At 45.5% G+C, this 13,368-nt stretch overlaps 1 protein-coding gene across 1 annotated transcript; it reads right to left on the bottom strand.

The window, feature by feature from the left end:
• Positions 1–56: 56 nt before the first annotated feature.
• KCTD13 (potassium channel tetramerization domain containing 13) lies at positions 57–13,344 on the bottom strand. The gene is made up of 6 exons (XM_061401621.1): positions 12,898–13,344; positions 11,232–11,401; positions 3,666–3,755; positions 3,524–3,576; positions 2,661–2,856; positions 57–831 (listed from the first exon to the last, which is right to left on the bottom strand). Exons 1-6 carry the CDS (start codon positions 13,139–13,141, stop codon positions 595–597), a joined length of 990 nt encoding a protein of 329 aa, XP_061257605.1. The 5' UTR covers positions 13,142–13,344; the 3' UTR covers positions 57–594.
• Positions 13,345–13,368: the final 24 nt, after the last annotated feature.

The following is a 13,368-nucleotide window of genomic DNA, read 5'->3' as shown; positions in this document are numbered from 1 at the left end:
TCCAGGTGTCTCCCTAAACAAGCCATCTCCCTGGGAGCCAGCAGCAGACCCTCAACTCGACTTTATTCCAATAATTTAATAGAAAATTAAAATAATAAATAATATGAAACAAATTGGGAAGATGCTGAGCCGGTGCAGGCCCAGGTCAGCCTAGTATTAAGGAAGTAGGGAGGGTGGCGGGGAGGAGGAGGGAGCAAACAACCCTGCGCAATGGTGAGGAGGCGGCTCAGAACGCGGTGGGTGTTATCACGGTGGCTTGACACTTTGGCGTGTAGATGTACTAAAAAAGAGAAAGGGAATTCTAAATCCTTCTAAACCCGCTGGTGAGGGGAGAGGGCAGGACAAGGATGGGGATGAAGAACGAACGTAGGCCTTCTGAAGGCCTCTGAGGGGAGGGGCTGGAATGTACCGTGTGGTTAGCAATGAAGTGGGAATGGATGGAAAAGGGCCAAAGTGAACTGTACCATGTGATGAAGGGACGGAAGGGAGACCCACGACTTGGCCAGCAAAGCCGGGGCAAAGATCTGGGAAGGGGAGGAGGAAAAGAGAGAGGGACTCGGGTCCCAGTGGCTAGAGGAAAATTCAGGGTAAAATTCAGTCCTTGAAGACAATCTGTTGGCCGTGAGGACGCTCATCATGCGTGATGTGGCGCCGGACGTGGATCCTGCGGACACGGTGCTCTCGGTTCTCCTCATCCTCCCCTCGGCTGGCTCCACCACCTCCAGCTGCACCTCCTGTGGCCTCCAGGAGGGCTGGGTCTGGGCCTCGGGGAGTCTCGTAGATCAGGATGTTCAGGGTCTCCTCAAAGATCCGGGCCTCTGGGAATTCCACCTGCAAAAGGCCAGCAACCCCCAGCTCCCTCCTGGCCTGACTATACAGCCATCCCCTCCCCCAGGCTGCTCCTGCATTGGCAGCCTCCTAGCTTGTGCAGTCGCCTGGCCTCCACAGTCACAGGTTCCTTGAGCCTGGACTGTCCTCTTTGCAATGTCTGTACTCAGCAAAGTCATGCTTGTGCTGTGAAGTCCAGCTCTGAAGTCAGGCAGAGTTATTTGCTTTGTCCTTTGTTGCTAGGTCTCTTGGTTTGTTTTTTTTTCATTTGACAAATATTTACTGAGTGACTGCACAGTACCAGGCATTATTCGAGGCACTGGGGAATATAGCCGTGAATAAAACAGGCAAACTTCCTGTCCACGGGAAGTTTACATTCTAGGATGAGGACCCAGACATACATGTAATAAGATATAAAGTGTCAGATGATGATAAGTATTATGGAAAAGTTATAGCAGGAAAAGGGGAGGAATGTTACAACTTTAAAGACAGAGCTCAGAGAAGGCCTCACTGAGGTGACATTTGACCAACAGCCAAAGGAAGGGAGGGAAGGAACCAGACGGAGAACTAGAGAAAGATCAGTCTGAGAAGAGAACAGCAAGTCTAAGAATTCTGGGGCAGGAGTGTGCTTAGTGTATCTTTAGATCAGCAGCAAGGCCAAAGCAATAAGGCAGAGTGAAGAAGAGTAGAAAGGGATGAAGAGGTAGTTAAGGGTTCCCTTTGTGTGACTTGGAGGGATATAAACAACAAAACTTGAATGAGCTGCAATCTCATTACTGTTTATCTTCCTGTCTTCCCAACTACAGAGGAAGCTACTTGGAAATTGGGCTATTCATTCATTCATGCATTCAATAAATGTTTCCTAGCTTCTGTAGTGTGATAAAAGCCTGGCTAGTGCTAGAGAGATAGGGGGAAAAAGATACAGCTCTGCTCTCAAGAAGCTAACCCCTTGCTGCTGAAGTAAACACCCTCCACAGCCCCATCCCCAGCAGACTACAATCAACGCTGTGTTTAGCTGTGAGGGGGGTAGGATCAACTTTTCTGGGGTGGTTGTCTTGAAAATTCTTGGACTAAGTTGTCCCAAAGAAAGTGATGTTTGGCTTAGGTCTTAAAGATTAAGCACAAGTTCACAAGTAGACAGGAATGAGGAAACATAATCCTAAGAGCGAATGGTGTGTGCAAAGGCAGTGAGGTGTGAAATAGCACTGGGTGCTTAGAGACTTCCAAGATCTCCTGTGTATCTGAGGCACACCCTTCTTGTCAAGGTCAGAGGGACCAGGGTGGTAAGATCTTCAGGGACAGATGTCATGACAGAGGGCTTGTTCTTTACTCAGCATCTCATTTACCCTGGTTTCAAGCCTCTTGCAGTGCTTAGAAAGTCTCCGATGATGGATGCCATAACAATCATCAGTAATAACTCAAGGCCTACGATCTCAGTTTGTTCCAAATACTTGAAGTTTTAAGAACCTACTCTGGGTCATTAGATCCTTCTGAGAGTCTAAAGACAGATACAGTCCTTCTACACAGAAAAATGCACACACAAAACCCCAAACCACATATTCTTTCAAGATAGTCTTGAAACTCAATTGGCCTACATTAAGAATCCCATTGTAATCCAACACCCTCCTTTCACAGCTAAAGCAGAGACCCACAGAAAGTTAAGATGACTTGCCCAAGGTTACAGAGCTAAGACCCCCAGAACTTGAAACTCCAGCTCCTGACTCCCACTGATGGAATTCCCAGGCCTGACTGGATGAGTTGCCTCTGTCCAGGGTGCTGATCCTGCCCACCGCCACAGCCCTCCCTGACCAGGCCCCAAAACCCCATCTGACCTTGGTCTGCTTCTTCTCCGTGGCATAGACAATGGAGGTGCAGCACACCTCGGCGATTTTGCGGCCCTGCCCGTAGAAAGACCAGCAGCAGATCTCGTCCCCCAGAACATCCTTGAGGAAAAGCAGCCGCCCGTGGAAGCGCAGGGCCAGTTTGTCAAACAGCTCGATGTTCTTAAGTAGGTTGTCGTCTGAAGTGCTGAGGACCAGGGGGGCCAGGAGGCCTCAGCACGACAGGCTTCCTTCCCTCTGTTCTGCAACCCACCCCCCTTACCCCAGCTTTAGGGGCACTGAGACCCGGCACTCTAGTCCTGCCTAGGAGGTTGGTGCCCAGCAGGCCTTGGAAAGGAAGCAGCATTTGTTCAGCAAGTTCCAGCACAGCAGAGGGATCTACCCGTGCAGGTTCTGGAGGCAAGTGGCCTCACCAGACATCCTCGCTCCAGCCCCTTTTAACTGAGTGACACTGAGCAAATTACTTCACCTCTTGCTCCCTCAATTGCCTCATCTGTAAAATGGAGATCACAACAATAACTACTTCCAACGACTGTGAGGTTCATGTGAGTAAATATATGTAAAGTACTTAGAGCCATGCCTCTTATAAAGCAAGCACTTAGGAAATGCTAATCCTCATTGGGACCCCAGTTTACTGATAAAACTGAAGCTCAGAAAAAAAAACCCCAACCCAAAACCTGAAGCTCACAAGTGAAAATGACCTCTCCAAAGTCCCCAGGGGATAAGTGGCAAAGCTGGAATTTGCATCCAGGCAGGATTCTTTCCACACCCCGTGTGTGGCCATAACCCTCCCCATGGGTTATGCTGAGCCCAGGGTTCCACCCACTGCACTTCCCCACCTCCAAGGGGGTCACCTGGTGTAGGAGTACTTGTTGTTACTGCGGTTGTGCAGGAGCTTCACCACGGGCTGTTGGGGAAAAGAGGGTGGAGAAGGGTGGGGGTCAGGCTGCTGGGACAGGCGCCCAGCCTCCACCCTACAGGGCTCAGGGGCCTCACCTTGGAGGTGCTGGCCAGGAGCTGCTGCTCCTCCCGGGGAGATGTCACCGTGGGGATGAGGCACAGCGGGGACACGTTCTCCCTTTTTTGCTGGAGAAGAAGCGGAAGGTGATTAACAGCACAACCAAAGGTCACTCGCTCCCCTAAGAGCCTTCCAACACTGCTTGTTGCCTCTGGGAAAAAAAATCCAGACTCCTCAGTGGTCCACGTGTGAACTCTCTGATCTCGGCTCTGCCACTCTCCCCTGCCTGCTGGCTGAGCTGTTCCTTTCTGCACCCAGCTTGTGCCCCCTGGGCCCTTTGCTGCTGCCACTGCCAGCAAAGGCCAGCACTCAGTTGTCTGCATGGCTGGCCCCTTCATGCTATTCAGATATCAATGCAATTAGTGCCCCTAGGAGGGTACCAGGCCTCCTCCCTGGGCTCCCTGGCTAAGTAGCCACCTCTACTACTTCCTTTTCACACTCTCCATTCACTTTCTTCATGGCACTCAGGTCCTCACATTTTCTCATTTTTTGGTATATTTGCTCATAGTCTCTTTCTAGAGAATAAGTACCTAGTATACAGCAGATGCTCAATAAGTATCTGGTGAATGAATGAACTGGGCTGGGTGGGAGGCTGGAGGGAGAATTAGAGCCAGACACAGAGGTTTCTTTCCTCTTCTCTGCCTTTGAGAATCCTCATGCCAAAACCCCTCTCACCTCCCCCAACCTAAAAACTAGATGTGCGATTCTAATACAAATTCCAGAATTTCTTTTTTAGAAACACCTAAGACTTTTACTAAAATTAACATGGAAGAACAATTCTACTATTACTTAGGTCAATTTTTTAAAAGAGTCAAGAAAGAGGAGATTGACCCTCCCAGATATTAAAATATCTTACAAAGCCACAACAATGAAAACAGTGTAGGTCTTGTGTGGAAACAAAAACAATGAAATACAATAGAGAACTTGGAAACAGACTGATAGATACCTATCTATATATAAAATGAAGACTGACATTTACAGAGAGAACATCACAGATCAGTGAGGGCAAGTGTGTATTAGTTACTGCTGTGTAACAGACTGCTCCAAAATCAAAAAGCATAAATCAACAACAAATATTATTATCCATTTCTGTGGGTCAGGAATTCAGGAATGGCTTAGCTGAATGCTTTTGGCATGGGGTCTCTCATGAGGTTACAGTAAGTCAGCTGGGGTTGCAATAATCTGAGGCTGTCTTCATCTGGAGGATTCGTTTTTGAGAAAGCTTGTTCATATGACTGGCAAGTTCATGCTGGCTATTAGCCGGAAATATTTGATCCCTGTCATTTGGACCTCTGTGATGGGTTACTTGAGTGTCCTCACAATATGGTTGCTGGCTTCTCCAGAGCAAATAATCCGAGGGAGAGCAAAGTAGAGGCCTTTTTTTAAAAAATACTTATTTATCTGGCTGCATTGGTCTTAGTTGCAGCACGTGGGATCTTTCATTCTGGCACACAGGCTCAGGAGCTGTGGCACTTGGGTTCAGTAGTTGCCCTGCAGCATGTGGGATCTTAGTTCCCTGACCAGGGATTGAACCTGTTCCCTGCATTCCAAGGCAGATTCTTAACCACTGGGCCACCAGAGAAATCTCCTCACAGTCTTTTATGATCTAGTTTTGTTAGCCCTATTCAATGTGGAACGGAACACCACCAGGGAATGAATGCTAGGGAATAATGCTGAGGATTGCCTTGGAGGATGACTCCACAATCCACCTTTTGGCCCCCATAGATTCAAATCCCTCCCATATGCAAAACATACTCACCACTTCTTCCTAAGATTCCCCCAAAGTCCCATTCCATTACAGCGCTGATGCACAGAAGTTGGTGATTCTTCTTTATGGCTCTTGGCTCTGACCTGAGCCATCATCCTTCTTTTTCCATTAAAGACAATCCATGTTTGCAGCTCCATAGTTTGTTAATTTTTTTTTTAACTTTTTCTTGTATATTGGAGTTCGGCGATTAACAATGTTGTGATCATTTCAGTGCAGCTCTATAGTTTCTTTAGCCCGCTTTTTGCCCGTACAACTTTTGCAGGGCCAAAGGTTTCTTTTCCTCTTGTATTGTCTCTGTCTCTTTAAGTCCAAGCGGGCAGTGTTTCTGCCAATGTAATTCCCTTAAAAACTTAATGGGTGTCTTGTGACTCACTGGAAAAGACCCTGATGCTGGGAAAGATTAAAGGCAGGAGGAGAAGGGGACAACAGAGGATGAGATGACCAGATGGCATCACCAACTTGATGGACATGAATTTGAGCAAGCTCCAGGAGTTGGTGATGGATAGGGAAGCCTGGCGTGCTGCAGTCCATGGGGTCACAAAGAGTCAGACACGACTGAGTGACTGAACTGAACTGTGAGTCCGGGGTTCAGTTCATTAGACAGAAACCACACCCACAGAACTTTGTGAGATGAGCTCTTCTCTACTTTGAGCTTATGCTGATACTGCTGCCTGACAATAGCTTTAAGCTTCTTAGAAGAGCTATCCTTTGACTGAATCATTCTGAGGCATCTTCTTGGATATTCTGAGGTCTTAACAAAGGATTTTACAATCGCATCCTCAGCTTCATCTTTAGACCATATCATATTGAGAACGCCCTGTATTTTTTCTTTGCCTGGAAGCCATTTGTTAATTTTAACATCAGCTGTTATTTGAAAGGCTGGAAATGTTCAAGCGCCACCCCTCCCTCCCAACTCCCGCCCCAAATTACTGGCTCCTTTGTGTTCAATTTCCTTCTGCGTACCCTCTCTTCTTTTGTTTTTAGTATAAGCAACAAGAAACCTGTGGCACCTAACATTCTGTCTGGAAATTTCTTTGCTAGATCACCCAGTTCATTAGGTATGTTTTCTACTTTCTATTAATATATTCCTATCAGAGACAGTGTTGCTACTTCTGCCACTACATAACAAGGATACCCTTTCCACCACTTTCCAGGAAACACATTCCACACTGCAGCCTCCTCAAAGGTCATCAGACTTCTATGAATACTCTAAAGCTTTTTAGGCTTTTCTTAATACTCTTCTCAAAGTCCTTCCAACTTCTGCCCACTCTGCAGTTCTAAAGCCACTCCCACATTTTAGATTTTGTTTTGGCAGAATTGCATTCCAGATACCACAATCTGTTATCTGTTACTAGGTAATAAATTAGTACAAACTTAGCCGCTTACAACAATAAACATTGATTATCTCACACAGTTTCTGTGGGTCGGGAACTTGAGCTTGGCTTAGTTAGGCAGTCCTGGCCCAGGGTCTCTTGTAAAGTTTGAGTCCATTGTTGACCAGGGTGTAGTTCTCTAAAAACTTAAATGGGCCTAGAGGATCCAATTCTGGGATAGTTCACCCATTTGGCTGAGAGTTTGTGCTGGCCATGAGCAGGAGGCTTCAGTTCCTCACCAAGTGGATGTCTCCCTAGGGCTGCTTGAGTATGCTCACAAGGCATCTGGCTTCCCCACAGTGAGTGATCCGAGAGGCAGAAGCTGCTATGTCTTTTATGACCTGGCTTTAGAAGTCACACACTATCACCTCTGCAATCTCCTACTGGTTACATAGGTCAGCTCTATCCAGTGTGGGAAGGGACTGAACAAGAACCTGAATAAAAGCAAGAGGCAAAAAAAAATTGCTGGTGGCTCTCTTGGACACTGGCTACCACAGATTGTGTAGCAGATGGCACTGTCCCCTCCATGGAGGACAAAAAAGATAAATCCCTTCATAATTCACATTACTACAGTGAATTCCATATACAAAAGATAAAACTATAAAGCTAATAAAAAATACAGAATAAACTTAAACAAAAAAGGATCTTGTGGGGGAAAAAAAAAGAGGAATTTGAATATATTAAATTCAAGAGTCTCTCCAGTTGACAATGAAAAGCATGATTTTATAAATAATTCCAAGTAATGTTGAATGAATTATAATTACTCTACAACACTAATGAAATTACTGATTCTGGTGAGAATTAACAATTGTGTGGTTGATAGATAACTTCCATTCATAAAGTACCTGAATTACTTTATAGTTGGCAACAAAGGAATGGAACTACAATGAAGGATCAAACCATCACCACCTGAATCTAGTGGCCAATTCTGAGCATCAATAATGATGGGCCATACTAACAATACTATAGGTCTTTATATAGCACAGTATGAAATATGCAACATTACTTAAAATATTTCTAATCAAAATTTTTCATATCAAGCCTTTGAATCTACCATCTAGTTTAGAGAAACTCAAGATAGGATGAGGGTTAACAAAGCAAATCTGGCAGATTTGGAAAGTAGGTCATTGTGCAGGACAACTGGTGGTCAGTATTATGAGATAAAAAGAACTGCTTTGGGTTGGGAAAATAACATAATAACCAGATGTAATGCAAGGATCTAGACTGGACTGGTTTAGACGTGAACCAGCTATGACAGACATTTCTGGAACAAATGGAGAAATTTGTATATTCCCTTGATGTTAGATAAAATTTCACTGACATGGAAAGATGGCAATTATTAACAAACAAAAAAAACAGATTACAAAGCAGCACATACACCATAATCATATTTTGACAAACACACTCACACAGGAAAAGACCCGGAAGAGTATTTGGTGCTTTTATTTTTTTGATTATCTCTGTTTTCTAAATTTCTACAATACTTATATATGCTTTAAAAATAATAAATGGTTATGTATAATTTTAAAAATCAACAATTTCTGTTCGACAACAGATGTCACAGATAGATGACATTCTAAGTGAAATGACTGGCAACATCTAAAACTGACTAGAAATTATTATCTGAAACAGACTTTCTCAACTGGGGTTCCTTATTGAATATCAAAACCCAGCAAATAATCTGAGTAACTATTTTCTCAACTCTTCTGAAAATGTCAGATAAATAGTACCATTCTATATGCACAGGAGAAGTTAATTTATTATGTAAAGTATATGCCCTAGAATAATAGGGCTTAATTCTCTCTAGGAACTAAACTATGTAAGAATCTCCAGCAAAGCAACAAGAAAAAGCAAATTCAATAGAAAATTTGGTAACGAATATGACTTGGCAACTCACAGAAGGGGAAACCAAAAACGTTAGTGAATATATAAAAAGATGCTAAATCTACTTAGTAACTAGAAACATACATATTAAAATTAGATCACTCTATACCAATCAGATGGGCAAAATTAGAATGCTGGGTGATGCCATGAGTTGTTGAAGATATGCAGAAATGAGATTCCTTATGCACTGCTCATCAACAATATAAAGTGCTACAGCCATTCGGGAGAGTAATCAGATGATACTTGCTGAAATTCATCTGTATGTGTCCTGTGGCCCAGCAATTCCAATCCCAGCCACAATCATGTGAAACATTGGTCCAGGACCCACGAGGGCACAGGAACAAAGATGCTCATTGTGGCATTGTTTGTGGGGACAGGAAGCAGGAGGCAATCTAGGTCTCCAACCTCAGGGGAATGTATAAACAAAATATTACGAATGCACATCAGATTCCCATGCAGCAGTCAGAAGCAAAGAACTAAATGTATGTACAGCAGCATGAACGAAACTTGGAAAAAGTGCTGAATTAAGAAACAGAACACACAATCCATAGCTCAAAGCCATTTATGGAAATTTAAAATGTTTATATATACAAAGCAACACTTTATAGTTTTTCAAGGGTACAAACATAATCCAAGCAAACATATTAAAACGTTAGAAGTGGAGGGGTACCTATGAGGGCAAGGGAAGTGGGCAGGGGATCGAGAATGAAAGAAAAATGAAAAGTGAAAAGATTTGCAGAGACTAAAGATGTTTAAGTGCACACTGAGAAGTATGATGAACTCACTACTCTGTACCTGAATCTTAAAAACAAAACCCCAAACCTCCAAACACACACACATATTCTAGCTGAGTGGGTTGGGGATGGGAACAGCCTTGAGAAAACTTTGAAAGAAGGCAGCTGGAGCACAGAAGAAAAAGTACTGTACTTGGGAGTCAGATAAACTGGGGTTGACTTGGAGCTCTGCTGCTTAAACAGTTCTTTGACCCTGGATGTATCCCCAGCTTCCCTCATGTTTCTTTTTATGTCAAACAAATATACAAGGAGGTAACAGACCCTACCCACAGTGGATATGAGATAACATTAGATACATGTAAAGCTACCAAATAGGAATGCACTTCCAAAATCATCTAGTTTAATGTTTTTTCAACTGCAAGTGGTAACCCATAATGGGCCATGAAATAAATTTAATGGGTCCAAAATAGCATTAGAAAGAAAGAAAGCATAATATATCAGAGTGTATTTCACTAAAAGTATCATTTTATAGAATTCTCACTTCAGTTATATAAGTGAGTGAAAATCACTCAGTCATGTCTGACTCTTTGTGACCTCATGGACTATATAGTCCATGGAATTCTCTAGGCCAGAATACTGGAGTGGGTAGCCTTTCCCTTCTCCAGGGGATCTTCCCAACTCAGGGATCGAACCCAGGTCTCCTGGATTGCAGGCGGATTCTTTATCAGCTGAGCCACCTGGGAAGCCCTCGGTTATATAAAGATGAATATAAAAAATGCATTTTCTCTATGAGATGCAGTCAAAAAACTTGAAAAACAAACACAGCTATTGCCCAAAGGAATTTTATATTTTTGGATTTCAAGGACCAATAAGTATTCCCCAAGACAACAGAAAGTTGTTCATAGCTGCCACTTTTTAATATATAAAGGGCATCAAAAAAGAAACTCTTATAAGCTATTAATATTATATCATAAAAGAAAGGACACTTTTAACATCGTAAAAATAGAACAGAATAAAAGACTTTCTGTGAAACTCACTACATCGCACGTATTTTCCTCATTTCCCTATCTTCTGGAACATGAGAACAGAATGCCAGAGGTAGGAATTGACCCACTCAAGGTCACTCAGTCAGCAGTGGGGGAGGTGACATTAACCCATATCTCCTGGCTGTCCTTTCCAACCTCTTTTCCTCAGAATTCTAAGAGATCCCCAGAAGAGAAGCCCAGCAGATGGGGCTCTGGCACCCCCATCCCTGTTTTATCAGGAAGGGCTGCTTCTTCAGTATTTCACTGCTAGAAAAAAAAGTTACTTAAAGCCATGAACGTGATGGAATGCTGCCTCCCAGGTTAGGACCAGATCATGGAGGTCATTACATTACAATTTAAATTTAGAATTTTTTTTTTTAACTTAGTGGGACAAGGGCATTACTTGGGATTGCTGAGCAAAGGAGAGAATAAATTGGGGTTGTGTTTAAGGATCATTATTCCGTGTTACACTGTCAGTGTAACAGTTGGACTGGCTGGTAGAAACAGCAAGAAGCAGAGAAAGAAGTCATTCAACCAGAGCAGCAGTCTTGGCATGAGGTGGTGGTGGGATAGCAGAAACGCAGAGGACCCCGGAAATCGCTGGGGTCACGGCCAGTCAGAGTCAGGCCAGAGGCAACATTCCAGTCACGGCGCCATATTTCCTTTTTTCTTTAATATCTTAACAGCTAACTGTTTGGGCAGCTCTCCCAGGCACATAGGCATCAGGGTGGGACTCAGGAGGTGCGGAAGGGGTGCTCACCTGCAGTGCCAGTTGGCAGTCCTCAATCAGTCCCTGCACCAGGTAGTGGCGGGCTTCGCCCAGCAGCTCCCCCAGTTCTCTGGTGCTTTCAGGCAGAGGCACAGACCCGTCCCGCAGGTAGTTGAGGATTGTACCAAAATGGCGGCCGCTCCGGTCAATCAGCACCCAGCCTGGTGGGGTGGGGAGAGGCAGGAGAAAGGATGGCTTTGCTGAAGGCCACAGAACTACTATATTTATTAAAAAAGGATTCCAAAGCCACAAATCTGAATACTAATCTGTCTCAGGCCTCTGCCATATCCATGAAAATCCCTTTAAAACATCTCCAGTGAGTTCTCCCATGGGCCTTTTATTTATTTATTTTTTAAACACATCCAGCCACAGAGAATTAATTCCCTCCCAAGTATGGTCTACACTGAGGTTTTCATCATGAGCAAGTACCTACAGATAACCTTATCAATAAACCCCTAACCTCTTGTGCTAACTCTGACCACCCTATTAAGAATGTCTACTGCACCCACCAGTTCACTACTTTATAAACTTCATAGAACTTACTACTATCTGAAATCACACGCTTTGCTCTCGTTTTTGTATGTTTGTTTATTCTCCCCCTACCCGCCACCCGCCCCACACACATAGGAAAAAAGCAAAACTCTGAAAGACTTATCTTACCAGATTTGTTTACCAAACTATTTATAACACTGCTACTGCTAAGTCGCTTCAGTCGTGTCCGACTCTGTGCGACCCCATAGACGGCAGCCCACCAGGCTCCCCCGTCCCTGGGATTCTCCAGGCAAGAACACTGGAGTGGGTTGCCATTTCCTTCTCCAATGCATTTCTAACACTAACTGGCATTTTACAAATATTTATTCAATAAAAAAATTATTCACCTTTAGGCATATGAAGGCTGAGCGATACCTCCCCAATTTTTATTTGCCGGCCTTCATAATTCGTAACCCCTTCTGAATCACCTCCCCCTCTCCCCATCAAACTTTAAAGTTCCCCTTCGGCATATGGGGGACGGAGCTGAATGCAACACTTCCAGAGGGTAAGGTTCACCTGGTGAGGAGAACTGTCCACTCTCCATTCTGGCGTCCCTGGCAAAGCAAAAGCAGCCCCTTCCTTCTACAGTCTGTATAGATAGATTCCTAGACTGTACAGGGACCTGCGTTAGGGGAACAGAGACAGACAAAATCCTCTAACACTCCGGGATGGTTGTTGGCAGCGCTGAGGAAGAGAGCGGAATAAAAGGCTCGGCAAGTGGAAGAAACTGATGAAAATTGCCTGGAAGGATGTTGTTGCCAGCATGGCGGGTTCCCAAGTCTTTTGAGCTGAGGGGTGAAGGGGTCGGTGGGACGCAGCAATGAACATTCTCAGCTGACATGTTTAATCACTTACCACTGCTCCTGGCAGAGTAGCTGGAGGGGCGGGGGGTGGCGGGTGGTCCATGAATGTTGGTTACTACTGCTGGGGGTAAAGACCGGGGGAGGAGGGAGATAATGAATGAGAAAGGGGAGATGAGATGGGATGTGGGCGCCGGAGGAGGTGAGAACGAGCTGACTGGACGGTAGGAGAAAAGGGGCATGAGAAGACTGGGCGACGACAGACTAGGCGAAAGGGAGGCGGGATCTGGAGGATGCAGGAAAGTAAGCAAGGGCAGCCCGCGTACCTCCGGCGTCCGTGAGCACCTCCGCGCGGCCGCTGAACATGGCCTTGAGCCTGGTGTCCTGTCCGGTGAGGGTGCGCAGCGTGGTGTAGTGCAACGAGCCGCCCACGTTCAGCTTCACGTACTTGCTGTTCGTGGTCAGTGGCTTGAGACCGTAGGCGGCGGAGCCAGGCTCCAGATCCGAGGGCTTAGCGACCTCCAGGGACGGCGCCTCGGCCGCCGCCGGGCCCGAGGCCTCGGCGGACATGCCTGGTAGTGGCGGCGGGCAGCGACCCTAGGTTCTCTTCGCGCTCCCTGGCCGCTCCAGAGACCGAGATCTGAGCCCTCGGACCGGACCGCTGGCCCGCACGCCCCTACGCCGCCGCTACTCAGCGACACTGGCCTTCTGTCCCATCGCGCCGGTACCTCCCGGAAGCCGGGCGAGCACCTGCGCAGGCGCGTCAAGGCCCCGCCCCCGACTTCGCGTGGCTTGGA

This window comes from Bos javanicus, chromosome 25 (assembly GCF_032452875.1).
Source record: "Bos javanicus breed banteng chromosome 25, ARS-OSU_banteng_1.0, whole genome shotgun sequence".
NCBI lineage: Eukaryota > Metazoa > Chordata > Mammalia > Artiodactyla > Bovidae > Bos > Bos javanicus.
This window is presented reverse-complemented; position numbering and strand designations above follow the sequence as displayed.

Bases quoted from the DNA above. Each gene is read 5' to 3' on its own strand.
- KCTD13 (XM_061401621.1), bottom strand. From the start codon at position 13,141: ATGTCCGCCGAGGCCTCGGGCCCGGCGGCGGCCGAGGCGCCGTCCCTG. The intron at 11,402-12,897 runs GTACGCGGGCTG...CCACCCCACCAG, and splicing joins GGTGCTCACGGACGCCGGAG to GCTGGGTGCTGATTGACCGG. The intron at 832-2,660 runs GTCAGATGGGGT...GGCCTTTTGCAG, and splicing joins CGGAGAAGAAGCAGACCAAG to GTGGAATTCCCAGAGGCCCG.